The sequence below is a fragment of the Carettochelys insculpta genome, chromosome 9, assembly GCF_033958435.1.
Source record: "Carettochelys insculpta isolate YL-2023 chromosome 9, ASM3395843v1, whole genome shotgun sequence".
NCBI lineage: Eukaryota > Metazoa > Chordata > Testudines > Carettochelyidae > Carettochelys > Carettochelys insculpta.
In genome coordinates, this window is record NC_134145.1 from 57,225,066 (window position 1) to 57,252,190 (window position 27,125).

General features: G+C 48.6%; 3 protein-coding genes across 7 annotated transcripts in view; 2 read left to right on the forward strand and 1 right to left on the reverse strand.

The window, feature by feature from the left end:
* Positions 1-18,218, forward strand: part of RNASEL (ribonuclease L) — a 29,077-nt gene extending 10,859 nt beyond the window's left edge. For 2 of the 5 annotated variants that reach the window (XM_075002684.1, XM_075002683.1), the window contains 2 exons: positions 2,528-2,685; positions 4,589-7,779. In XM_075002684.1, the coding sequence (XP_074858785.1) occupies positions 2,528-2,685; positions 4,589-4,727 (297 nt within the window). In that variant the 3' untranslated portion in view covers positions 4,728-7,779. Of the gene's footprint in view, positions 1-2,527; positions 2,686-4,588; positions 7,780-18,199 lie in introns of those variants that run through there. The other 3 variants (XR_012646564.1, XR_012646563.1, XM_075002685.1) reach the window with 3 other exon arrangements.
* LOC142017957 (2-5A-dependent ribonuclease-like) lies at positions 10,379-22,962 on the forward strand. Its single transcript, XM_075003316.1, is given in 9 exon segments — positions 10,379-10,389; positions 11,921-13,599; positions 13,602-13,628; positions 14,003-14,094; positions 17,703-17,914; positions 18,249-18,381; positions 21,168-21,289; positions 21,692-21,789; positions 22,889-22,962. Coding segments are annotated over 9 exon segments (2,448 nt in total).
* Positions 22,963-25,669: 2,707 nt separating this feature from the next.
* The window catches only part of RGSL1 (regulator of G protein signaling like 1), a 59,464-nt gene continuing 58,008 nt past the window's right edge, over positions 25,670-27,125 (reverse strand). Inside the window, 2 exon segments of the mRNA XM_075003317.1 lie at positions 25,670-25,737; positions 26,401-26,496. Coding sequence (XP_074859418.1) covers positions 25,670-25,737; positions 26,401-26,496 — 164 coding nt within the window.

The window sequence follows — 27,125 nt, forward strand, 5'->3', positions numbered from 1 at the left end:
TAGCACAGGGAGCATGGAGGGGTGATGGAATGGCCCACCCCTTGAAGGGCCAGGAGGCCTGAGTGCCAGTCAGCTCTGTTCAGTTAGTCCCAGCTGTTTGACTTGAGAGGAGGAAAGCCCAGTGGCCGAGGGCTGTCTGGAAAGGAGAGCAGACAGATGGCTCCTATGTGAGGGACAGAAGTCTGGTTGAGGACCAGGACGTGTCTGAGAACGTAGTTGGCAAGAGCTGTTTGTAACTGAGTGGGACTGGACTGAGTTGTTGGGTTGACCAGGGCCCAAAGAATCCTGAGACAGCCCATTGCAGCTGTGACAACCTATAAGAATGGGGGCTGGAGGCTGAAGTTTCCTGTGCTTTGAGTTGTTGTCCTTTGTCTAAAGGACTCTTTTACCTCAAAGGGGTTGAACTCACTAAGGGGTCTATGCCAGAGGGCCTAGCTCAGTGATGGGCAACCTAATTAGCGAGTGGGCCGCACGGATGGCCCTCCTTCATCTCAGTGGGCTGCAAGGTTGTCATAGCCAAAACGGTCTCTGGGGATTGGGTTGTTTTGCTAACTGTGCTTGTGCACCTAGCATTTGCGGGGTGTGCCGACTGAACCGTAGCAGCGCTTTGGTTGGCTGCGGGGGGGAGCACATGGCTCTCACAGTCAGCACTGTGTACAACCAGCACGCGCCACACTTCACATGCCCTTGCTTCACTTGTGTGCCACTTTAGTAATACCGTAGGGGACAGTCTATGCAGACAGAAACCAGCAGAATCTGGCAATCCTGCGCACGGCCAATGATAGACCAATTGTCTTGTGGGCCCCACGTGGAATGGGCCACAGGTTGCCCACCACTGTCCTAGTTAGCTCTGGTACTGCAATAGGCTGAAAAGCCTGGTGGGGAAGCTGAAGCAGAGCTGGGGCAGGGCCACATGGCCCTGGCAGGGGTGCTCTGGATGGTAAGTCTTGCCCAGGAGAACTCTCAAATTTTTTGAGACTTTTAACGGCTGAAATTAGCACCTCGAACTGATGCCAGCTGGAAACTCACATGCAGCCTGTGAAACTCTCAGAATCCTGGTATTACGTGCTATTGGGATGTTCTGCTTGGTAAGCCGCTGCCTGTGCCAAGCCGTCTCTAGACGTGGTCACGTGCAAAGTACATCGCCGCAGTGGGTCATCAAGGTACCAAAGGCCTGAGTGTGTGCAGCAGGGCTTGGATTGCACAGATAAGGCTACATACACCATACACATACACCTCTGAGGGCAAAACACTTTCTGATAGCTAGAACCCCCATAGAGAGGTTAGTCCTTAATGTGCCTTAAACCAAGACAATGTTGATTCAACCCAAGAATTTAAAGGACCTGGTATCACATCACTCCGCATTGTCAGTGTCAATGTGCAGGGAAGGGAGGAGACTTACACTTCTCCCACTCCATATACCCTTTTCACAGGTTCTTCCTGATATTGCTTTCCGAGTGCCCTCTGCACTGGAGTGGGGTACGCTTCCTATCATCTGGAGAAAGTAAAGGTTTCACTATGTTCACACATGCCTCCATTGCCTTTACAGATAGGAAAGCCCCAGAGATGCAGCCCTTAGTCATAAAAACACAAATGAAGATTTGTGGCGTTTCTAACTACACATTTATCTAAAATAACTATAACCATTAATATATTGTTCACCAGCAGCAAATGCTTTTCTATAAACTGAGAAGGTTCTTTTCTTTTAAGTTGTCCTCTGAATTTTTCCCAGCTTTCTTAAAATTTCCTTTCTGAATTGGGCTGAAACATCATGTATTTTGTCTTCGCCCATTAACGTTTCTGTTTTGCAGACCTGAGAAAAATCAGGGTATCCACGGTTGTGTTGCGTGCCTGTGAAAGAGTTGACTTTCTGTTTTTTTATAAGGCTCTTTTATTTTCCCTTTGCATGCAGAGTACAAAAACAACAACAAAAATAGATAAAAACAGACATTTTGTATGTTGAATAACCACAGAGAGGTAGCTGTGTTAGTCTGTATCTTCACAAAACAAAAAAAGCAGTCATGTAGCCCTTTAAAGACTAACAACATAATTTTTTAGGTGATGAGCTTTCATGAGAGAGACCCACTTCTTCAGATTTGGAAATTCCAGATCTTATATGTTGGTAAACATTCATTTTAATATAAGTTCCATAAGATATTGCTCCATCTGTGAGAAATTTATATGTGCATGGTAATTCTGTAGGGGTTGATCACGGCAGCCGGGAGAAATGTTGAATGTTGGTACATTTGAATGGGTGGGATAATTAAAATGATCAAGGGGCTGGAGCACATGACCTAGGAGGAAAGGCTGAGGGATTTGGGCTTATCTAGTTTGCAGAAGAGAAGAGTGAGGGGTGATTTGATAGCAGCCTTCAACTTCCTGAAAGGGGGGCTCCAAAGAGGATGGAGAGCAGCTGCTCTCAATAGTAACTGATGGCAGAACAAGGAGCAATGGCCTCAAGTTACAGTACCTGAGGCCCCTTCCAGCCCCAGGATTCTGGGACTCTAATGCAGAGTGCTTGTTTCAGATTGACACGTTGGTTCTGGACTGTATGTGCAACCCCTTCAACAACAACAGGAACCAGAGCAAGAACAAGCAGAAGAAGAAAAGCTATGAAAACTGTGTCACAGACCTGCTGAAGTTCATCAGGAACATGGGCGAGCACTTTGGTGAGAAGGACAGAACGTAAGTGATTGTTTCACAGTCCATGCCAGGGGTGAGCAGTCCCAAGGAAGCTTTGTCTGTTTTTAAAAGGCTGTGAGTCAGAGAAGAACAGGAATACCTCTGTCAGAAAAGCAGGCTCCCATTCTAAGAGGGCAGAGATGCTCAGGGTGTGGGGGAAAGATAGTTTCCCAGGACCTCAGCATGTTACAATCTAAAACACGGGTTGGGAACAAAACCAATCAATCAACCAACCAAACAAAAAAGACGACACTCCCTTCATTCTCCTCACACACCAGCCCCAGAGCCGAGGGGGGACATGGCTAGATTTTGTAGGTGCCCCAGGTCTGGGGTTCGGCCAAAAATGAGGGGTTCAGTGTGGGAGGGAGCTGCCTGGAAGCGGGCTTGTGGTGTGGCGTCTGTGTGGCAGTGGGATGCAGGGGCAGGCTGTGAGTGGAGGGTCTGGTGGGAGGGGATGCAGGAGCAGGCTGTGGGTGCGTGGTCTGGGTGACAGGGGGCACTTACCTGAAGCAGCTCCTTGGGGGGCACACATGACTCTGTGTCCCCAGCCACTCCCAGGCACCACCCTCTGCTTATCTGATTGGCCTCAGGGGCTGCATTGCAGACTGTGAGCAATGGGGTTTCCCCACCCTTCAACTAAATCATGTCCAGGCTGTGAAGGATCACTCCTCCAGCAGCACATTGCTCTGTAGCTGCACAGATAACTTTATGTGGATGCAGTGTATTGTGTTGTGCCAGTCACAATGCTAAGTGCCAGGCTGGGGTAAACCTGAGATAACCCCACACTCACCCCCCCACCAAAGGCACTTTAAACAATCAGGATGCTTCTGGAAACTAGCTTTTGCTTCCAAATCATCACTGCGGTCACCTATTGATCAACAGCTGTTATGTGGTGTTGCTTACCAGGCATCTGTAGAGATGCCAGAAGGATGGAGATTCTCCCATCACTCACTGGGGAAGAATCAGAGTAGCTCTGCTTAGGGTAGCACAAAGAATCACGGGATACGATTCTATACAGAGGGGGGAGAGAACATAGTAACTCATGCCAGCTTTGCTGTGTAGCTGCAGTGCTCACACCTTGTCTAGGCTAATCCAGGGCCCAGTCGCCTGCATTGTTTCTGCAGTGAAGACACGCCCTGTTAAAGTGCTTTAATGGTTGGACTGCATGGTGATTTTGGAAATAATGAGATAAATGGTTCCTCATCCAGAGCGGGGACAACAGCCAACCCAGGCCCAGCGGCAAGGTGGAAGGGGGGCCCAGCTCCCTGCCCTCAGAAGGGGCAGGGCCTAGGGCAGCGAGCCCCCCACCCTTCTCTGCTCCCTCAGAGCTGCACACACAGTGGTGATGTAGTGCTGCCACAGCATTTCAAAGGGGCCCAGAGCTCCAGGCCCTGGGGCAGCTGTCCCTTTTGCCCTGCCTCCCGTCAGTGGGCCTGCTCATCCATGAAGAGATTAGTCCAATGGGATGGAGAAATAGAAGGATAATGGCAGGGTTACCATATTTGACCTTTCAGAGAAGAGGATGCCCCTGAGTGTCAGTATATCAGTATCTGCCTACTCACGATGTATTAAAGTGTAATAGACTATCTTGTGCACTAATACATCGTGAGTTGGGAGATACTGGTACAGATAAACTCCCTCTCTGGGGTGTCTTCTTTTTTGAAAGTTCAGATACGGTAACCCTAATAGGGGGAGAGGCTGGAAAAGGCAGAAAGTGTCAGATCAGGGAAATAATGGATATTAATGGTTTCTGGGAAATTCTCTCTTGTTTTCAGAAAGCTGCTGAAATGGTTTTCACTCAGTAGGAAAAGAAATGGGGAAATCTGACCATTTGATCTGATTGTTTTGACACTTATTAGCAAGGCAGGTTTCCCAAGTTAAAAAGTCAATTGTTCTTCTCTTTCAGGGTCAAAGAAATAATCAAGGAGCCCTCGGAGTATTTCCTGAACCTATTCCCAGAACTCACAGTTTATGTCTACAAGCGCTTACTCAGCATAAAGCATCATAGATGTTTTCCAGGACCTCAGAGTCTTTCTCAGCTGTAGCATGTTTTATTGCTTAGGTTATATTGTTGAATCCCTTTCACTAGTTTCCTTTCAGCACCATTTTGTTCAGCTGCTCGAAATTGTCCTACAACGAGGGGAAGGGGATGGGCAAAGGATATTGGAATTTCAATTAATGCTAAAGCAATCTGCAGTAAAGATGCAAGGTATGAGGGAGGTCATGGGGAGACAAATACATGAAGAACAGGAAGAACTGAGCGCTAGAATTGTAATCTGGTGGTCTGGGGAGAGGCTAAACCAATATCAGAGACAAAGGGCAAGCTGGTGTCCCACCCAAATGACTGCAAAACCGATGGGCCTTATTAACTATAAAGAGAGAAAGTATATGTGAGAGAGTCAGAAATGGCTCTAGCAAAAATAAAGATAAAACGCTGTGTAATGCTACCGCGGAGAAAACTTTTCAAAGGACTAAAACCACAGACAGCAGAGGCAAAAAGCCTGAGCGACCTCTTTCTCTCTCTCTCTCTGCCTACCCATGTCATTCTCTACACCTGAGAAGACAAAGGGAACAGCCATTGGACTATGGAGAGGTTGGTAAGTAATGCTCCTGGAAGCATGTGATGGGTTGCATGGATCTAATTAGTTTGTTCATTTTAGCATTTGTTTTCTTTGTCTTTTAACCCTTTCGGACGGCGCTGCCTTAGTCCTCGAGCCCCCACCTTCCCTCTTCAGAAAACAGGTATGTGTCCCCATCTGTTCTGGTCCTTTGGCAGAAAGGTGGGGCTTAATTTTTTATGGCCACTGCCTCTGAAAGATGCCGCTACACTCTAGGCTGTGGAGTAGCTGTGTCGCCCCTTCACTCACAAACAGCCTGCCACGTGTGAGTTAGTCTGGGGTATGTTAGCGTGTCCTCTGGAATTTAAATACACTGGATTATATAGAACAGTAAAAGAAGTGTATAGTTTGTACCTCCCTTGTCCTGCACCCTCAGGACCTGGGTGGTCCTGAATGAGAGGATTTGCTGGATGAAGGGGGAGGTCAGGCCGGCTGCCAGTGAGGGGGGTGCATTCCTGCAGGGCTCCCCACCAGTGTTGCTGGGTTTCCCCTCATCCAACAGGGGTTCCTGCAGCTGTGGGTCTGCCAGTGGGGTTGTGCACCCCAGTTGGCTCCTAGGCTGTGGGGGTCCACAGCTGGAACTGCTAGAGGGCAGCTAAAATGCAATTAATGATAGTCTAAGTTAACTATGTTCTATTGAAAGCAAAGTTTTTTCTCACCACACTCTCAACAGTGTCACTGGCCAGACTTCTCAGGACCATCTCTTGCGGTTAATGGCTGTTTCCTTTGTCCCTTCTTGTGCAATGAATTGATGGACAGGGAGAGAGGAGGAGGGGCTTCCTTGAGCATTTAATCCTCCTTTGTAGTGAATGAGTCCCTTTGTGGAAAACGTTTCCAGTTGAGATGCAGGTGACAGAGTGCCTATTGAAGGATATTCCCGGCTGGTTTTCCTACCTGTTTGAACTCTCTGTCTCCCTTCCTGCTTGATGATTCTGTTTCCTGTTTAAATGTAAATTCAGATATTCCTTCGTTTGAGCCAGAGTTGTTTGTCCACCACAGTTTGGAACACGTGTTAATTATATAACTTCACATACAGCCTTGCCACACATTTTATTAGGATAGTATTGACCAGCAAATTCTGGATCTTCAAATGGTGCCTTACAAGGGTTGGTTTGTACAGAGATTATTCCAGTAGGGTTTATGGTGCGACCACGGGGTGCATTCTGTGACACTGCTATCCTGTACCTGGCTCTGTGTTTGCCATCACCCTTGGCCTACCTCTCACCTGAGGGGCAGTCCTTTTGTTCCCAGGGCAGGTCTTCTGAGGGGGCACAATGGGGCAGTTGTACTGGGACCCAGCATTTCAAAGGGGACTGGAGTTCTGGCTGCCACCACTGCAGCAGTGGTGGCCAGAGCTCTTCACCTCTTTGAAACACCATGGCAACCATGCTCCGCCATGCCGCACAACTCTGGGGAAAGTGGGCTAGTGCCATGGTCTGCGCAGCGCTCAGGGCTGACTGCCCTAGGTCCTGCCCCTTCCATCCTTGGCCCCACCTCTTCCAGGGGCACACAGCTGTTTGCTCCTCCCACCTTCCCCCAAGACCCACTATGGCAGGTGGCTCTGCTGTCCGTGGGGCCTGCCCATTCATCTCAATTATCAAATAGGCTGGCCTTACGTTTACTCCACACTTTCTACGTGAAAGCATAAAAGACTACTTGCCGTGAGGGGAGCCCAGACGTCTGTGCTAGTGCTGGCTCCTTAATCTCTCTTCCCCAGAGAGCAGCTTTCCAGCTCTCCCTTGACATCTGTCTTTGTAGTAGGGCATGAAAACTAGCTAAACTGGGCCTTTCTCGTTTACACGGGATCAGTATAAATGCAGGAATTTGGGTAACAGCTGGGTGAGTGACAGGCCCAGGCATACAGTCATATAATTGTTTCATAAGCAGCTGTTTCGCTAGATGTTGTAGAAACATTTGCAGGCTGTATTTAATGCATCTCATCAGTAATCTCGTTAGTTTTCATTGTAATGCTACATTTTTATGAGATCCTACTACTATTTCTATGTAATATGGAAACCAGGGTGTTGATCTTGCAAAATCTTATGATTGTAAGTAATCCTGAACCGTTTGAGTAGTCTCAAAGGAGGTACTAGGTGGGGTAAGTATTAATTATGTAAGTAAAGCTCTGCATGGACAGGCTGCAGATTCAGAGCAGCTGGTGAAGCTTTGATGCGTGGGGGGCTGACAGAAGCGAATATATTTTCCTGTATGTATTCACAATACACATACCAATGCTTATGACACTTATGACATCTAATCTATGCTCTTAAATGCCTGCAGGGTTCCTTTGCTCTTTCATCTGTCCCTGCTTTGCCCCCTCTCTGTTGTACATAGTTACTGGATTTGTTTGTCTTTTACATGGAGATTTTTGTCATCATTATCCTGGATACAGAACTAAATCTGAATAAACTCAGCTGGACAATCAGTTCGTATTGCACCTGAAGGTGAATAAAGTACAATCAATGTAGATCTCTGCACAGGAGAGTTAGTGATAGGTGGGTAGGTTAAAAGACCATGTGACTGTTCTGGGGAATTGGACAGCACCTACCTGCTAGCGTCCTCAACCAGCTCTCCTGCGCAGCCTCCTTCCATGGTTGTCTGCTCATCTGTGAGAGTTTTGGGCACCCCAGTGGCAGGAGTCCTGGCCAACCCAGTGTGGCCAGGCCAGCCTCCTAGGTGCCAGAAGAGCCTCCAGAAGCATTTCCTGCCTTTTGAGGACACCCCAAAGCAGCAACATCTGGAGGCGGCAGCCGCACCCACACTGGCTGCAGACATGCAGGGGGAGCCAGAATCTGCCAGGAAGAGGAGGAGGAGAGAGTGAAAGAGGAGCCCTCGGGGTGGGAGGGTAGTGACCTGGTCCTGAACCTCCTGGTGAGGGGAGGCAGAAGGGTTGAGGGGAGCAGAGGGGCCTGATCTGGACGACCTGAGCCCCAGGCACAAGAAGAAGGAAAAGCACAAGTAGGAGGCTTTGGAGGGGGAGCCTGGTTTGTCTCAAGGCATGTGGGGTGGGCGCATTCCAGCCCTGTCCCCCCGCTGTCCCCTGGGGTGTCTGCCTGCTGCAGAGAAGGGAATGCCAGCGTCGCATGGGACACCTCACACTGCCAGCCTGTAGTGCCAGTGTGCCTTCTTGAGCATGCACTGCATCGGGCCCCAGGCTCCATCAGGGTCATCCAGTGGTGCCAGCACAGTGCCTGCTGCCATGGGAACAAGGGGAAGGCCTTGGTGACTCCCAGCCGAGCAGGGCCTCTTCTGCGCCCTGGCCAGTGAGTGTGCAGCCAGGCTGCCCTGGCACACCTGGGGTGTGTGGTGGGCCCTGGCTGATCCCTGCGGGCTGCAGTCTGGGCGGAGGCTGCATCCTGCTGCGGCTGTAGGGAGCTCTATTGCATCTCTGCCTTCAGTTATAAATGAAGTACGTGGGTGTGGGGATGAGGAGAGAGGAGGAAAAGACCATAAGGAAGTCAATGAATTCCTTTCTAAGACACTGTAAGAGAAGCGAAACTGAAACCCACTGCTCAGCCTGCTGGCCTGGGAAGGAGAAGGAGTCCGAGTGACTGGTACATACACAGTGTGCTCAGGGCAGAGAGAGGGAGCCAAGGAGAGATGTCTGGGTCTCCCTGTGGGAAGGCTGTTGCCCGGGTGACCCCTGTCCTTTTGTAGTGAGGAAATGTTTGCTGTCTGTGGCAATTTCTGTGTCTTCTGAGATGTCTGTGGTGCTGTACTAAATGGAGGGGCAGGGGAGAGGCGCTTTGGGGTGGTCGAAAGCCGGCCTCAGGTTTAGCCTGGCTGTGTTACAAAGGCAAGGCGTGCTAGACAAGGCATAAGCGGAGGAGTGATTAAATACAGGAAGATTGTGATTCCTTTTCCCAAGGCAATGAGCTGGGCCACCGCGCAGGTATTTCCAGAGAAGATGCACACTGCCTACGCCAGCAGCACTGTGCTCCCTCTCTCAGCTTCCTGCCACTGCTTCCACCGCCAGTCCTCTGTGAAAGCCAGTGACACCTGAAACTGGAGAGGCAAGGCCAATCCCACCCCGCTCAAGAAAGCTTTGCCAGCAGGACAAGTGTTAAAATGAGACTGCACCTGAGAGCTGGGAGCCAGCTACATCCTAGTGTGTTCAAGGTCTGATCACCTACTTCCGTTAGTCTTTACTGCCCATCCCTGAGGGGTTCACAGGGTTCTCTATAGCTTGACATTGGACATTTATATTTTCCCACATCAATCCTTAGTGCCTTACTGTTGCTGGTAGTTGAAGGAGTTCCTCTTACATTCCTGCCTATTTCAGCCATTGCAGTGGCAGGGGCTTCTCTTTTAGGATAGTCTTTGTCACACAGGTTGTCTCAAGAGGGGCTGGGTGGACTTGCCATTCTGTCTGTTGAGAAGGAAGTAGCATCAAACCTGGATTGCCATGATCTGATAGCAGAGTTTGTTGCAAGGACGTCAAGGAAGATGGATTTCGGTGTATGAGTGGTGTGAACACTGATGATGATCAGGGAGTTTTTATATACAGGTTGCATCTCTCAAATCTGGGACACACTTGTCTGGCAACATCCGTGATCCTGCATCTCTAAACCAGAAGTACAGCAGGGCCAATGATAGGCTGTGAAAGGACCAGTGATGGTTTCTGGTCTGGGCAGGGCTCCCTGATCAAGGGTTAGTGTTCCTATGCTTAGACCACATGGATTTATGGTAGCCCAATGGTTAGGGCTCCCCATCCTAGGGCCAGGGGTCCTACTGGTAAGGCTCGCTGCCCTAGTAATAGTGTTCATATGGCTAGGGTTTTCCAATCTAAGGCTAGGGCTCCCTTGAGTAGGCCAGTTGTAGTTACAGATAGTGGTTCTCAAACCTTTTGGCTTGCAGCCCACCCAGCTCAGTGCAGATCTGTCTGTGGACCACCATCCAACCACCCATGATGACCAAATGCATTTGCCTTTCTGTACATACCTCAAATATTAAATTGCTCATGTTAGTGTACGAGAGCATAAAAACATAGATACACAGCTATAACATAAAGGGGGGCTGAAGGTCTGGAGAGCCAGGTTGGACTCCCCACTGTAAGTGGGAGGGGAAGCCCAGAGCCCATGGCCCACCTGTGAGATCATCACGGCCCATAGGCCACACTTTGAGAACCACTGCTGTAGAGTTATGGCTTCTATGGGTAGAGATCCTGGCACTAGGGTTAGGGTTCCTATGGTTAGGGCTTCTCTGCCTTTTATTATGGTTCTGACTGAACGGGTTCCCAGCACAGGGGTTGTGGTTTGTATGGGTAGGCTCTTGGCATGAGGGTAGGTTAGGGTAGGGTTCTGTGGGTTGGTTTCCCTCTCCCAGGGTTAGGGTTCCTATCAGTAAAGCTCTCCCTCCTGTGACTAGGGTTCCTTTGTGTAGACCATTTGAAGTTAGGGTTTCTGTGGGTAAGACTCCTTGTCCTTGGGTTAGGGTTCTATGGGCCGGTCTCTCCATCCTATGGTTAGTGTTTTTAGGATATGACTTCCCACACTAGGGTTAGGGCTCCCATGGGTTGATCTCTCTCTTCCCCCTTCACCTCCCCAGAATTAGAGTTGCAATTCAGAGGCCACTCAGAGTTAGTGTTTTCATTACTTTGGGGAGGACTCCCCAACCTGGGTTAGGATTTCCATGAGTAGGCCAGTTGGCCTTTAAATTAGGGTTCCTATGTTTAGGGCTCTCCACTTAGAGATTCAGGTTCCTGTGGGCAGGCATGGCTTTAGGGGTGGGACTCATAGGGGTAGGGCTCTCTGCCTTTGGTGTGAGGTTCTGATGTGTCTTGCTACACTACCTCAGATTAGGGTGCCTATGGGGAGGACACTTGAATTTATGGTTGGGGTGCTATGGGTAGGCTACTAGGAATAACGGTTAGGATTGCTATGAGTAGGGGTTCCTACTCTTGTGTTTGGGTTCCTATGGGTAGGGCTGCATGTATTAGGGTTGGGATTCCCTGCTGTAGTGTTTGGTTCCCTATGGGTAACACACTTTGAATTAGGAGTAGGGTTTCTGGCTCTCTGCCCCAGAGTTAGGGTTCCTATGTGTAGGCATCCTTGCTGTGGGACTAGGTTTCCTAAGCATAGGCCTCTTTGAGTTAGGTTTAAGGTCCCTGTGGGTAGAGCTCTTCACCTTAAGGTTAGAGTTTGTTTGGGTTGGGGTCTTTGCCCCAGGGGATTCCTGTGAACTGGGCACTTGGAGTCAGGATTAGTGTTCCCATGGATAGGGCTTCCTGCCTATGGGTTAGGGTCCCTGCGGGTAGGACTCCCTTCCACAGAGTCAAAGTTCTTAGAGTTAGGGTTTGAGATGTTAGGAGTCTCGCTGCCATTGAGTACACTCGTGTCTCAAACGCTCCCTTGATTGATTAATTGATCTACCCATTTAGGGGGTTATGGAATAACACATCTTGGTGCACAGTAGATTCTTTCTTCTTTGGATTTGGTCACTAATCCCGGTAAAGAAAATTAGTTTAACAATATTCACTTTAGTCCCTCGGAAAACACAATCTTCTCTTCCTTTCCTATGAAGTCATCGTAATCCTTGAGTGCAGGAAAGGGAAATAAGGTGGCGCTGGTACCAACGAGCACTTACTGCAACTGTAATCTCTTGGATTAATTTAACAGCAGATGCTATTTTTTTTCTGTGAACCAAGTGAAGGAGGTGAAGAAAGCTCATGAGGGAACCTTCAGGACTATACAGAAAAGCGCTGTATGCTGCTCTTTTCAAAGGCGTATATGGATTCCTGCCCTTCTTCCCAGCTGGAGTGTATGGGAAACACATTTTGGTCTAAAAACGCCTCATGAAAGGGACAAAGAGGAGCAAAAGGGAACTGATGCTGATTTAGCTTTCATCGAGGCCACCAGCAACAGCCAGCCAGAGGCACCAAACAGCTGCAGAAATGAACCACCAGCAGCTAAAGTATTTCAGTTACATGATGCTGTCAAACAAGGCTCAGTAGAGAGAGTCCGGCAGCTGTTGGAGGAAGGTGCAGGTGTTAATTCCAAGGTAGACGGTGGTTGGACACCTCTGCACAGTGCGGTGCAGGCTGATCAGGAGGAGCTGGTTGACCTGCTGGAGCAGGGTGCTGATCCACATGCCAGAAAGGACAATGGTGCCACTCCCTTTATTACAGCAGGCATTGTGGGGAATGTGAACCTTTTGCAACTCTTCCTCTCTAAGGGGTCGGAAATCACTGAGCATGATAACAATGGCTTCACAGCCTTTATGGAGGCTGCTTGGTACGGGAAGGAGAAGGCCTTGAAATTTTTGTCTGAGAATTTCTCAGATGTGAAGGAGAGGGAGAGGTCTGTGAATCTGGACTGGGCAGTCAGTACGCAGCAAAGACAAGTGCACAAAGGCGGGGAAATGGCTCTGATGGACGCTGCCAGGGAAGGCTTTGTCTCCGCTGTGCAAACCCTTGTGAAGGAGATGGGAACCGATGTGCACGCCTGTGACAGCCTTGGCAGGAATGCTCTGATCCATGCATTACGGCTGCCTCGGAAGAGGAACGCCAGACTCAGCCAAAACAAGAATACGGACCAGATCGTCTCCTTTCTGTTGGGCTGTGGCGCTGATGTTACCAGAAGAGATGAAAATGGGAAGACTTCACTCATCCTGGCTGCGGAGAGGCAAAGTCAGGATCTAGTGGAACTGTTACTGAAGACGGGTAATGTTGACCTTAACGCCATGAGCAACGATGGCAAAACAGCCCTGAAGATGGCCGTGGAGTACGCCCATGAGGAAATCGCAAGGCTGCTATGTGAGAACGGAGCCAGGGTAGATTGCAGTGACATTGATGTGGCCAAAAGGAGCTACAACAATGAAATGGTGACGCTGCTGCTCAAATACGGTGCCACAGCTGCTACTAGGCAGCCTCCGAAAGCGTGGGCACCTACCAGCAAACGCTGGGGAGAGCAGCTACGGCGCCTGCACAGCATCAGTTCCCCTCAGATCGGAAAACTCAACATCCAGTTTGATGAGCGCTACCATATTGAGAGCACCTCCGAAGGAGGCATCTGTCTGGGCTTCTATGTGGGGAAAGAGGTGGCTGTGAAGAGATTCCTTTTCGGCAGCACCAAGGCGAAACGAGAAGCCAGGTGCCTCGCTCACTGCCATAGCAACAGGCATATGGTAAAACTTCATGGGACTGAGACTCATGACAACTGCCAGCTTTTCTGCCTCTCCCTCTGTGAGAGGAACCTGAAGGATCAGCTGAGCAGCTCTGCAGAGGAAGTGAGGACTCACCACATCCTCAGGACACTCTTGGAAGCAGTGAGAGACCTGCACGCTTTGGAACTGGGCCACGGGGCCTGCGCCCACAGAACATTTTGATAGGTTCGTGTGTTTTCCCTTTGGTTCCATTCGATCTTGCAGCCCAGCTGGGTGGGAAATTCTAGAAAGGAAGGTGTTGTAGATGATTCAAACCCAGTGACTTGCATGGTGTGTGTTTTCACAACAAGGGTGCTATTGCATATGCGTACAAGAATGTGTAGTATGTGTAAGCATGATGGCAAAGATATTGTGTGTGTCAGACAGACACAAGGGGAACGGAAACCTGAGTGCAGTAGCAACAAAGCCTGTAGTTCATCAGCTTTACCATCGTATGGAGGGATCAGGGGACAAAGAGTTAATTCAGCCATAGAGTAGAAAGGTGGAACACCGCGCAAAAGCTGGTCATTTACTATTACCAAATCATGTTGCTTTCCTAGATGCAGATGGTAAAGTTCTCCTTGCAGATTTTGATAAGAGTCGCAGCTTTGCTGAAGGTCAACAGGATCTTATAATCAAAGAAGACTTAGAGGTACTTTTCCCTGAACCCCAATATCGTGGTTACAGTTTTTCAACTTTTTTCCCTTTTTGTTTTTAACTAGTCTCGTTGGCTCTGCTAATTTCCTGGGTGGCGAGATCTTAGCCTTCTCTGTTCAGACAAGAATAACAGGCAGTTATGCCTTTTGAGCCACGAGATTAGCTAACATTTGGGGTCTTGTCGGTTGGTTCTGTTAGGAGAAGTAGTAAATTAGCGAGCCAGTTATTTCTTTGATGCAATCCTGTTTATTGAGAAGGAACGCACATAAAGTCCTGTTTCCCTGAACACAAAAGAAATCAAAGAGCGGGCAACAGTTTATTTCCATAGTTCCAAGCCTTTCACCAAACCAGCGCTGTGCTCCAAAGGCTGTCTCTTAGTTTATGTCAGGCTGCAAGTGTATCTTTAACTGTGCCTTGATTGCCTTCTCTGTCTGCTTTTTTGGATTCTTCCTCAGCCTTGCCAAACAAGTCCATCTGCAACAGACAACTCCCCTCAAAACTTCTCTTCCCGTGTAGCTCAGTTTCTGACCTGATCTGCATAGCTGGTGTTTTGAGTAGTGGTTTCAGCTATCTGTCCCATGAAGGCACTTGATGATTTCTTACATGTATACTGAAGGAAGGGCAGTGGTTACCCAATACACAATACAGTTTAATGGTGACTGCAGGCTCATACACAGAAATAGACAACTCAGAAAGTCAGAGTATTGTTCAGAAGAAATCAGTTTGGCTTCTGATGGCCATCAGCCAGTCAGATGGCTTGATTTCTCAGACATTCCAGAGCTAAATAAATAAATACAGGTGTAAGAAGGGATTCCATAGAAATAATTGATTGTTCTGTCACTTCTGATAAGGGACTTTCTTAATCTTTCAATTTAGATATGCTAAAATAATGGTGTATCAGAAACAGCCAGGAAATCCAAAGGTTGGAGCCCTGTTGTGGCTCTGCAATTTAGTTTTTTAGATACAGCCAAGTTTTCCTGGCTAGACTGATATCTTCTGATATTTCCCCTCTCCCTTACCCCCTTTTTTTTAAAATAATTATACCGTTTTCACTGCCATGCCAGTCAACTGGAGCCGTGCAGGCAAAGAGGTTTGGAGGACGAAGCTGCTTTTTCCAGTGGGAGGCAGGAGATGAAACATAAGTGCATTGGTGGAACAATATATGTGAAAATCTTTCAACCCAAACAACCCTCGCTTTGCTTTTCACAGATGGAGACAATCTGGCGTGTGGTCTTTTCTATGTATTTTGTTTGCAGTTTATTTTAAACTTGATCTACAAAGACAGCAGCCGTTAGGACCTGACACCACCAGAATGCAACAGCAGATGGGCAGTTTGACTAGGACTTGGCCAGCTTTTTGCAGTCAGTAAGCAGCTGACATAGCTCCTAGGAAAATGGAATTTGTAATAGGAAAATGGAATTTGTAATAGAAAAGGTTATTTTCCCCTATGGAAACAAAACCTTTGGGCATTACCAAAGGTGAACCTTGAAGACTTTTTCCTCTAAACTATTGTAAGTTGCTGATTACAGTTTGCAGTAATCCCCAGGTGAGCAAACTTTTTACATTGGGCCCTACTTTTCATCCCTGCAGTTAGCCCCCACTCCACCCCAAACTGTCTGATGTCATCCAAACGAGCAGAAATTTCAGTTCTGTTCATATTGGGTGAAAAAATCCCATTTGACATATTCAAAAAAATAAGTATATCAAAACTTTATTGATTGATATATAAATGTGAATACACATACATAAAAGTAGGTATCAGAGGGGTAGCCATGCTAGTCTGTATCCACAAAAACAACGAGACGTCCTGTGGGACCTTATAGACTAACAGAGTTTTTGAAGCATAAGCTTTCGTGGGCAAACTTGTTGCATCTGACAGAGCAGGTCTTTGCCCACGAAAGTTTATGCTCTAATAAATCTGTTAGTGTATAAGGCGCCCCAGGACTTCTCGTTGTTTTGATAAAAACAGGAACATATTTCAACATTTTTTAATGAGACGGATGAACCTGAGATCCAGCAGCTGACCGTTCCGCACCGCCCCCTTGTGAAATTTCACACACCCCTGTGGGGACCTGCCCCCCACTTTTGGCACCCCTGCAAATAGTCAGACAGGAGGGTCTCGGCTATTCTAATTGAAAAGGCCACCATGTTCTAAGCTGCAACTGGGCGTGGTATGCCATAATACATTTATTAGTGGTCATTTACAATGAAGCAGATAAAAATTGGCTGTAAAACTATAGCTAACTTAATTTTTAGGTTTTTTTTATTGTAGATCAACGTGTTGCCACCTATTGAAAGTTTATAAAAATGTTGCAACCTCTTTGCATTTACTTGAAAAGTAAAGATAAAAAAGTACCAATTTATAATAAGACTACATAATTTATTTGTGTATGTGTGAGAGAGACTGACAGAAAATACTTGATTTTCAAAGGGAAGGGTATATTGTGAGTGGTGGAGCGAGATTTTATTTGCTTTAGATTATAACAAAACATTTCAATGCCTCCTGACACCTCTGGTTTCCTTTCAGGAATCCCTGGGGATGCAACCTACCCATTGAGAAAAGACAAAACTTTTGAAAGACAAGTGGTTTCCTTATATTACATGCACAGTAAAGGGAGAGTAACAGATACTTAAAATAGCCCATCGGTTCCAATCCTGTTTATTTCAGTGACATCACTCCTTGTGTGTGAAGTTATGTACGTGTGTTCACTTTTGCAGGATTTAGGGGAATACAGCAGAGGCAACGTAGTTCATCCAAGTCCCAAGCAGAAAAGAGACATTATATTTAAAAAAAAAAAATCAAAGGTTGCTAAACATCAACAATTTATTTAACAACTATATCACTTACAAAACCCAAACCTTTAACAGTGAAGATGTGCATAGCTAAAACATCATAAAATATTACACCCACACAATAAACATAAGCACATTATACTTACTTAGTCTCAGGAAGTGTACATTTCATTATACTCCAACTCTCTTAACTTAGATCCATGGAGTTCATTATTTTACATGTAGCATTTAAATAAAAACAAAAACAAAAAATGCCAGCCTTGATTTCAGCTTTGATTTCAGGATCTAAAGTAGCTTCTTTTAAGGGATATTGCTAAGTGGAGGATATATTTTTTTGGTAAACAGCCTGTACCTGCTAGTTCTTGAGAATAGCAGAACAAAAAGTGTTTCACCCACTGGGTGAGCCAACTGGGGAGGTGAGGCCCTAGGGCCTGGCAATTCAAAGGGGCCAAGGGCTCTGGCCACCGCTGCTGCCACAGTGGCACCAGCAGCAACTGGAATACCAGGCCCAGAGCTCCAGGTTGTGTGCGCCAAGCAGCAATGGTTGGAGGGGTGGCGTGTTCTGGCTGCCCTAGGCCCTGCCCCTTCTGCCGTTGGCCCCCTCCCTGCCAGGAGCATGTATTCCTAGATGAACGTGGAACTGAATCTAAGCACATTATGTGCTCAGTCCTGCTGTTTCTGAACTCGAGGGGAACAGGATCGCACCCTGTATTCTCTCCTGCTGCCATGATAATTTTAGAACTTGGTTTCTTGATGTTGGAGGGTTTGGGTCTGGAAGTGAAATATTCTGATGCTTGGTCTCCTGCTCAGGCACTTGGAAAGTTGGTCCTGTATGTTGTCACAAGGGGTGAGGTCTCTTTTAATGGGCCTGATGGAGAGGATGTGGCAGCAAGCTGTCCAATGGATATTCAAGGTCATTTGGAGATTAAAGATTTCATAAGAAGTCTGGCCTCACCCAGTGGAGGAAACACAGCCCAGTTAGGGGACTTGATCCACCATCCCTTCTTCTGCAGCCGTGAGAGGTAAGTATCATTAACAACAGTTCCACGGTCTCAAGCAATAGATATAATAGCTGCAATGCTCCTGCCATGACCTTCCAACTCTGGGCCTACAGCCAAGCTACCATTGAAGATTGACCCACTCAGGGTTGATCTTATGGGGTTTTATCTCATGCATACAAGAAACAACGCTTTCCAGAGTCAAAGTCGCAGTTGGCGTGCTAAAACTGCATATCAGTGGTTGACTTATGTCTGCTGTAGACATAAATGTGCCCTCATGATGATCCTGACTCACCTTCTACTGTACAGCAGGGAAACGTGCTTGAAGGCCATCCCTTCCTCTTTCTCAATTCCACAGCCGGTTTGAGTTTCTTGTGAATGTTGGGAATCACCCAGACATTGAAAAAAACAGAACTAGCAGCCAGATTGTGAGAGCTTTGAATGGCAAGAAAGCAACAACTGAGTGGCACTTCAACCAGTGGACTAAGAAGGTAAGCGTTAACCAGCTAGTTATAGATTGAGAATAATCCTCCAAATAGGCTTCTTACTGTGTGCTGTTTTCTCTGTATCTTTGTTGTATTTTGGAAACGTTTTAGGACAAGGCTCATTGCCAATTTGTGCCTTACACAGTACACCTCTGGCATTTACGTAACAAAATAAATAATATAGGCAGCTTGTTCTGGGAAAGATTTCCCTGAAGAATGATAGGCTGGGCCGGCCCTTATTCTGGATCAAGATTAATTTTGTTTTCTCTCTCCTTGGTAACGTCATCCTTTCTAATTGATGGTTGGTTGGACTACTACCTGCATTCAGTCTGTTCTCAGTCTGCTCCTGTTCTTTGTTTACCAGACCTTCAAAGAATGGAGACCTGTTGCTGGTGGCAAGGTTGAAGGAATCCATAAATGCTTTTTATGATCCAACCTGCCCATTGCAAAGTGAACGGAAGCCCTCTTGCTGAAGCTTGTTTGATTTAGTGATCAAAAGCAGCTAATGGCCAACCAAGGGACTGGGAAGAATGAAACGATACAAAATCAAGGCATTGTCCAATATATTTATTTTCCAGTGCTGTGGCATTTTATTATCAGTGGTTTCCTGTGCAAAATGGAATCTGAATTGGTTTATCAAATTGCTAATACACATTTGATATATAAAATATATTTGAGGTATTTTCTACTTAACAAAATACATTGTGTGCCAGTAGATATTGTCATTTCATATTTTATATATCTGCAAGCTTCATCAGTTTTGTACCTTTTCAAGTATACTTTTGACCGTTTTTCACTCCCAACCCACTCCTCCCCTCCATGCACACACATTATGCAGGTTGCCTACTCAAGTGCTCAGAAATCAGAAGATGATGAAATTAAGGCTAGGCAGTTAGTGATAATTATTTATGTCTGTATTAAAGTAGTGCCTTGCAGCCTGCGCCAAGATTAAGGACCCATCGTGTTAGGTGATGCATACAAATACAGTAAGGGATAGTCCTTGCTATCAGGAACTCTTAGTCTAAATAGATGAGAGAAGAGAGAAAGGGCTGAGAGAAAAGAAGTGTAATTTTCCTTTTACAAATGGAGACTGGAAGCACAGAGAGATTCAGAGGGACTCTGTCACACAGGACATCTGCTGGAAATGTGAATCCAGAACAAGATCTCCTGAGCCCCAGCCCAGCGCTTTAACTATAAAACCATCCTTCCTCTCACTCTGCCTCCTGGTGCAACATACATCAAGGTATGTAGTGATTGGGCTCCTTAGGGCCTGATCCAATGCCCATAAGCGTCAAAAGGAGCCTTTGCATGGGAGTCAGATGGTTGGATCAAGTCCTCACTGCATAACTTACAAGATGCACCTTTCAAAGTTCTAGGGATTAAAAAACTGTGTTTGTATGACGTGAGGAGTAGTATATAATGTAATTAGAATCTCTGAGTCAAATTCTGAACTTTGTTGCATGAACTAAGTCCTGGATGTTATGCACTATTTCTAGGGGCAGTTAAGCTTGCATCTGTAACCTTAACTGTGGCACGTCCTGATTTTTGATGGAATTCCTATGGTTTGAAAGGAAAGCGGATCCACAACCTGGAAGAATTTGGACCGCCAGAACTCTCTATGCTTTATAAGATGTACAATGCCTGAGTACCTGAGGCTAGCTCTACGTTAGACCTTAAAGTCGATTGTAGATACTCAATTCCAGCCTTGGCAATTGTGTAGCTGGAATTGACTCATCCACAGTCTACTTACTTGCCTGTCCTCACTGAAGGGGGTCGATGGGAGAAACTATCATGTCAGCCTCCCTTATGCCTCATGAGATTGAGGCGTACAGGGCTCGACCCTGACAGTTAAATTTTGTACCTCCCCACTAGGGAGATCGATCCCTGGAAGATCGACCTTGACCAGGTCAATCTACTGGGTAGTGTAGATGTACCTACCCTCAGTCAGTTGGGTGAAGGCCTGCGTGTGGAACAATCAGTTGATGGTGTTCAGCAACTGTGCACTCACTGAGGCCTTTATATAAGTTGCTTTGTGTAGCAGCCATCTACAACACTCCAGTCAGTCTCTGGACAGACATAACAGTCTGCTTGCAGGAAGAAGCTTGCCCCATCGGTGCCTCAATCCATAACTTGCATGCTCACGCAGCATCTACGCTAGCCGTGTGTGCATGCAGTGCTGCATGCCTGCATTTAGAGCTCTGCTAATGGTGGCTAGTCCCCTACCCCGTACTCGTACAAAGCACCAGGCACGTGCAAACTGAGAGTTCCAGATCCTGCAAAATTCTGCAGAAACAAAAACATAAGTCATTCGAGATATTTCTCTATTTGCTTCCAGCTAATTTTCTGTTTTCTTTGAGCTAGCCCTTTTAGCTCTAAGGGGTTGCACGATTTAGCATTTTTTTTTAGTGGCAGGGAAGGTTCTTAATTTTTTTTTACCTGTTCCTAACAGCTGGACTGTTTATGCTCATACTGTGAAAAAATAAAAACAGCCCAATTCATCCCCAGACAGACGCTGAATCTGGAACATTTTAGGTGGAGAAATAAAAAGTTTTGGAGAGCTCTGAGGAACTCACAGCAGGGGGGTTATAATGGAAACAATTGTACAACCTTTGCTGCTGTCACCATAAAATAGGTGCAGCCAGTTCTGCTGAGAATATGAAAAATAATGAGATAGCAACTATGTTTCCCACATGGGAGATCACCGTAGCCAGGAGACAAGTTGGAGGAGGAGAATATTTTCTGTCGTATGGGAACCTCATGGAGCGACTGATCTCTTATGGATCATTTTTCAGATTGATCAATGTGTTCTGGCAAATACGACCTTAGAAAGGAAACGCCCCTATAAAGACTGCGTCACTGACCTTTTGAGGTTCATCAGAAATGTGGAGGCGCACTATGGTGGAAAACTGCAAAAGTAAATGCTCATCTTGGGACTGAGCTCACAGATGAAGATAGACTGGAGAGGCTGTGAAGGACACTGGGTGGGAGGGGTTCCTTTTGCACCTCCAACATTACAAAAAAAAAACCCAAAACACAACTTCAAGAGCATTTTGCAAGTCAACTTTGAAAACTAGTGGCCAAATCCTGCCTCCAACTTCCATCTGAGGGAAATTATATTTTTCTCCCAGGGTAGATGAACAAGGGTGAGAAAGGAAGATGCCACAGATCAGGGAGAGCAGGGACCTAAGTTTCTTCCTGAGAAACCCTCTCAAGCCCGATGAAACTGGCACAAGCAAAAAGTGGGAAAACCGACCTCTTGTATTCCGCTCGGTGAGCTGGGATGCTCCACGTAAAATCAACTGTTGTTCCATTCTAGGTTCAAGGAAAAAATGCAGAACCCAGCACAGTACTTTGTTGACCGGTTTCCAGATCTGGTGTGTTATGCCTATGAGTGTGTGCGCCATGTGGATGGAGGTTGGTGGGATTTAATTATCTATCCATTAAATACCTCCAGTTTGGGGAACTCAAACTAATCAGCCTGTTTTCATATCTGAACAACACAAGCAAGCTCTGCCATTCTAGATACACTCCTCTCAAACCACTTTAGGGGGCTTGAACTGGGCATCTTCAGAGCTAAATGCTGGGGTTGCGACCCTTTGAGCTAAAGCTCTCTACCTGGGGTTGTAACAGACTTTATCCTTGGTGGCAGGGTTCCCTCTAATCTTTCCCACCCATGGATGGCATAAATTTTGATGTGCGCCAAAGTAAGTGCACATGCGCACTGCCGGTAGAAATACATGGTGCTGGCTGCTGTCAGCTGGGAGAGCTCTGCTAATTAGCTGGTCGGCGCCTGAATGTCTCCTGGGTGGCTGCCCAAGCGCTCAGCTTACAGGGAACACTGCTTTGTGGATCAGACAAGAAGAGGATCTGCAGCACTTATCAGGGCTCCCCACAGAGTAATCCTCATGTAACCAGGCCTAGGGGCATTAGGAGCTTTTTTGTTCACTCCTGAGCGGCGCTAGGTCTCAGCTAACAGAGTGGAATTCAAAGGTGGACAAACCTTTTGGCCCAAGGGCCACATCTTGGTATGAAAATTGTATGGAGGGCCATAAATGGTCCCCAGATTGGAGGCTGGGCTGCAGGAGGGGCTGAGGGCTCCAGCTGGGAGTGCAAGCTCTGGGATGGGGCCACAGATGAGGAGTTCAGGGGACAGGAGGGTGCTCCAACTGGGACCAAGGGGACTGGAGGGCAGGAAGGGACTCTCAGCTGTGGCAGAGGGTTGGGTGCACGGGGGTGAGCACTCCGGCTGGGGGTGCAGCAGTAAGGTCAGGCTGGGAATGAGGGACTTGGAGTGCAGGGCGGGGTTGCAGGGGGATCCGGGCTGGGGCTGGGGCTGGGGCTGGGGCTGGTGGGGGTGAGGGGACTCAGGGGTGCAGGACCTGGGCAGCACTTTCCTGAAGCACCTCCTGAAAGCAGCACTCCACCCTCACCCCCCGGCTCCCAGGCATGTTGCCCCCCCTCAGACTCCACCCCCTCCCAAGCTTTAGTTCCCCCTGGTTTCCCATACTTGCAGGAGCTGTATGGAGCTGCTTCACACAAGGAGCAGAGCAAGGCAAGTCCCCGCCCTGTTCTCCAGAGGGAGCTTGAGGGCTGGATAAAAAGGGTCCAGCTGTGGCTGCTGGGATGTAATTTGCCTTCTCCTGGTGTAAATGCCCTGGGCCCAGAAGTTCTCTTGCATCTGCCAAGAGGGGGCTGAGAATGAGAGCAGGAGATGGATCACAGCCTGCGGTCAGAGTCTGACGGAGCTCGCCATGGAGGTTGCTTTGCTCTTGTGCTTAGAAGCAGACAGAAAGGCACTAGGAAGCCATCTAGTGAATAGGACCTTTTATTCTCCACCCTGGCTCGCGTCTGAACAGAAGGTGACTCTGTGCCTGTGCGAGGTGTGTGTGTGTGTGTGTGGTGCCCGGCTTGTGTGAAGCTCAAGTCCTTTTTTCACCCATTGCATCGTCTACGAATAACATCCGAGCATTGGGCTTCCTGCTGTCTCTGTGGAGAGGAAAGGCACTTTATACCACATGCTGCAGTGACCTCTGGGCTGTTAACAAGTGAGAAGGACAGTGGGGTTGGACAGTCAGAGATTCTGGCCATCTCTGGAGCTGCACTAGTGTAGGACAAAGAGGCTTGAAAGGGCAGTTAGCCTAGCAACAACGCAGCTTGCCCTGGCTTCAAGCAGTCAAAAGCTCCCCGCAATGCAAATTGCAGCTTGTGCCAGCACACACGAGGGGTTTGCGCTGGTGTGCTACCTTGCTGGCTGGTGGCCATGAGTCAGCATATCCCCAGAGTGGAAGAGGTCTTATGGAGAGGCCAGATTCTCCTGCACTGAGGCACAGAGCGGTACCCCTTACTTCATGTAAGTGGTTGGAAGAGCTCCCTCTGAGAACTGGGACAAGAGGCGTACACCTGGGGAATTGCTACACCCAAGCTGCAGACCCTTTAATTATTATGTATTTGTGCTATGGAAGTGCTTAATAGCCCCAGTCCTGGACAAACACAGAACATAAGGACAGCCCCGGCCCTGAGGAGCTTGGCATCTCAAGCTGAGGCAACGGGGGCGACAAATAGACAGGGAAGTACAAGGAAACAATGAGATAGTATTGTCTAAATAGACTGGACAGTGCCAGTCTGGGGGAAGGGGTCTTACAGCCAAATACAGCGATCAACAGGAGGGCCGAAGATGTCATGTTCATCCCACGATGGGGCAAGGGGGCGGACTGACGTAGCAGGGGATCAGTCTGATGCAGGGAGAGACGAGTGGGGATTGAAGGAGGCCGGACAGGGGAGGGGTGTGTCAGAGGGACAGGTGTGGACTGAAGGGGAGGTGATGGTACTGTGGGGAGGGTTGGTGCAAACAGGTGTTCAGGGCAGAGCAGGGAAAGCCAGGACTAGCTGCAGTTTTGACTGCGATGCCCGGAGCTCCCTGCTTTGGTTGTTTGTGCCCTGCTGGTTGGAGTCTCTGGCTGGCTGCTCTCTGCAGTTGTCCCTCAAGTACAGGGGGGGCAGGTCCCCCTGGGTCCTAGCGCCTAAACCTCTGTCCCCCTCTCCTGGTGGCTGTCATCAGTAGTGGCTTTTTGTTTGCTTCCACTTACGTCTTTATGGGGGAAGGGGCCAGGAGTTAAAAAATGTATTGAAGGCAGAAGATGCCATCGTTGTCCACAGCCAAGGAGTACGAGCTCAGATGTCGTGCAGCCACCTGGATCTAGCAAAGCACCTATTGCCAGAACTGCCACGACCTCTGATAATTTAGTAGAGGCCTCCCACCACAGCCCTGCTAGTGCACCTCAGTCCTGACCTGCCACGCCACCGAGCCTTCAGGGAGGGAGCAGGGAGAGACCGTTGCTCTCACATAAACAGTGAAAGTGAGGCTGGATTAAGCTGACTTTTTAGAAGCATCTTGAAGTTGTAGCCTGAAGGGAAAAGAACAAGAACGCCAGGCAGTGACAATCCAAGATGGGCGAGGGACCAGAGGGTGCCCACCCTGTGCTAGAAAAATGCACGGGCCAAGCTGAGCAGCCAAGAATCCCATCCACCCCTCGTGCATATGACACAAACGCTGTGGTGAGCACAGTCATTTCCTCACGGGAGAACAAGTTCCAATGTCTCCTATTAGTCCCTCTTGGCCCTTGGTCCATGAGCAGGTGTCCATACATGGTATTGCTCAGCCCATGGCTGTTTAGCTGTCAGCTAGGCTTAGCCCTATGTTCTCCTCTGGAGTTAGATTTCAGGTTGGTCCAAGGGCACCTAACCAGAAGCAGTGAAGTGGAAAGCCTGACCATCAGGGACGCTATCCCAAGGACGAGGTCTCTTGGATGGGGTGTAATTTCACAAGCCTGCCCCCATGGGCCAAGTGGAATGGAAGCGGGCAAAGCCCTGGAGAGCAGGCCGTCTCTCCTTTGCTGCCAGGATCAGTTGCAGGGTTCCCAGTCCAGCGTGTTAGACGCAGACAAGCCTTTTCTGGGGGAAGGGGTCCATTCCACGCCCACACTGATGAATTAGCTGGATGTCGTGGCTGACTTGGGGGCCAGGCATTTGGCACCAAAGCCCACCTGTAAGAATCTAAGTCACTGCTCATTCTCCACCATCTGTGCCAGGGCAGAAAGGGGCATGAAATAAGTTACCCCCACTTTTGTGCAGTCCCCGTCAGCAGGAGTTGCTTTCCTCAATCTTCATTGGGCTTGGGGTGGGCTGGGGGCAGAGAGCTGGCACTACCCCCAGTCTGTACTCAGCCTGGGAAGCAAGTGATCTCCCCACTCGGGCTGGGCCGGCACCATAGGAGAGGAGGTCTCCCAGTCCCTACCTACCCGATCTGTTGGGTCAAGCAGACTCCAGAAGTGGCCTTTTTCCAGGAGAGACTTCCCAACGAAGCTGAGACAAAACCCAGGAGAACTTTCCATCACGTGCTGAAAATGACCTTCCAGCCACTCCACACCAGCAACCCACAACATGTGAACATCTAAGCGGAGGGGCTGACTTTGAAAAGTGCTGCGGGGGGGGGGGGGGAGCTTGACCCTCGCCTTTGCCCTAGGCCCTGCCCCCACAGGCCCTGTCCCCACCCCACCCTTTCTCCCAAGGTTCCACCCCAACCTGCCTTTCCTGCCCAGTTCCAGCCCCTCCCACAGTTATGCCTTGTCTTCCCTCCCCCCAGCCTCCTAAATGCCAGAAAACAGCAGGAGGCCCAGGGAGAGAGAGGGAAGCTGATATGGGAGTGACTGATGAGTGCTCAGGCCCCACCAATTCCGCACCCCCCCAGTGCTCCACCCCCCGAGCTCCCACAAAATCAGTGTCTGTGCATCTGAGCGTCTTTTCTCCTGGGCTGATCAGAAGGTGAATGCAAGAAGAACGGCATTCCTAACTTCTCAGGGTAAAGAGATTGGCAGGGGGACGTGGTGCCCCCAAGGTGTCCTGCAACAGCTTTGCAGGTGGGGACAGGAAAAGCTCTTGTGACAAGAGCTTCATTTCCCAGACTCCTTCCTCTGCCCCAGGCACTTGGTTCCCAGGTCAGAGAGCCTCAGGGACAAAGCTACTTACACTTTGGCTCTGTAGAAGAATCCTCTTCCTCCCGAGGTTGTGGTAGGAGCAGCTGGATCCCCTTGAGCAGTGTGAATCTAATGATCGGGTGGTCCTCTAGGGAAAGGGGAGGCAAAACACCATACCACAGTGACTGCTCCAGCCTTGGGAACTTCCTCTAATGCACATCCAATGGATCTCCTGCCTCTGCCCTGCCACCCAGCTGCTCCCACACAGCTTCACGGCCCTCTGCAGCTCCCTTTGTCTGGATGGGCAGCCAGGGTTGCATCCTCCTCCCTTACCCATATTCAGCCACTGGGCTTTCTTGCTAACGAGATGTGACACAGTGTGATGGAGTGGGGGGAGTGCATGTGTGAGTCAGGCTGGATGTCTGAGGCAAACAGCAGCTCCCAGTGGCTAAGCATGACCCTGGGGCTACAACTGGCAGGTAACACCTCTGCCTGAACAAAGAGGAGGGAGGAGCTGAGCTGGATTTTGAATGGGGGGCGGCAGTTAGAGGCTAGGAAAAGGGAGAGCTGGAAGACAGCCAGGGAGGAGGGGGAAAGCTACACCCCAGAGGGGCACCCCTCGGGGTCTTCTCCCCAGGAAGGGTTGGAAGGACTGTCCCTGGCTGCTATGCTGTCGCTTCTGTGAGAAACTGGGCCTCTGTTGTCTAATAAACCTTCTGTTGTACCTGCTGAGTGAGAGTCACTCCTGCCAGCGGACGGGGTGCAGTGCAGGGGGAC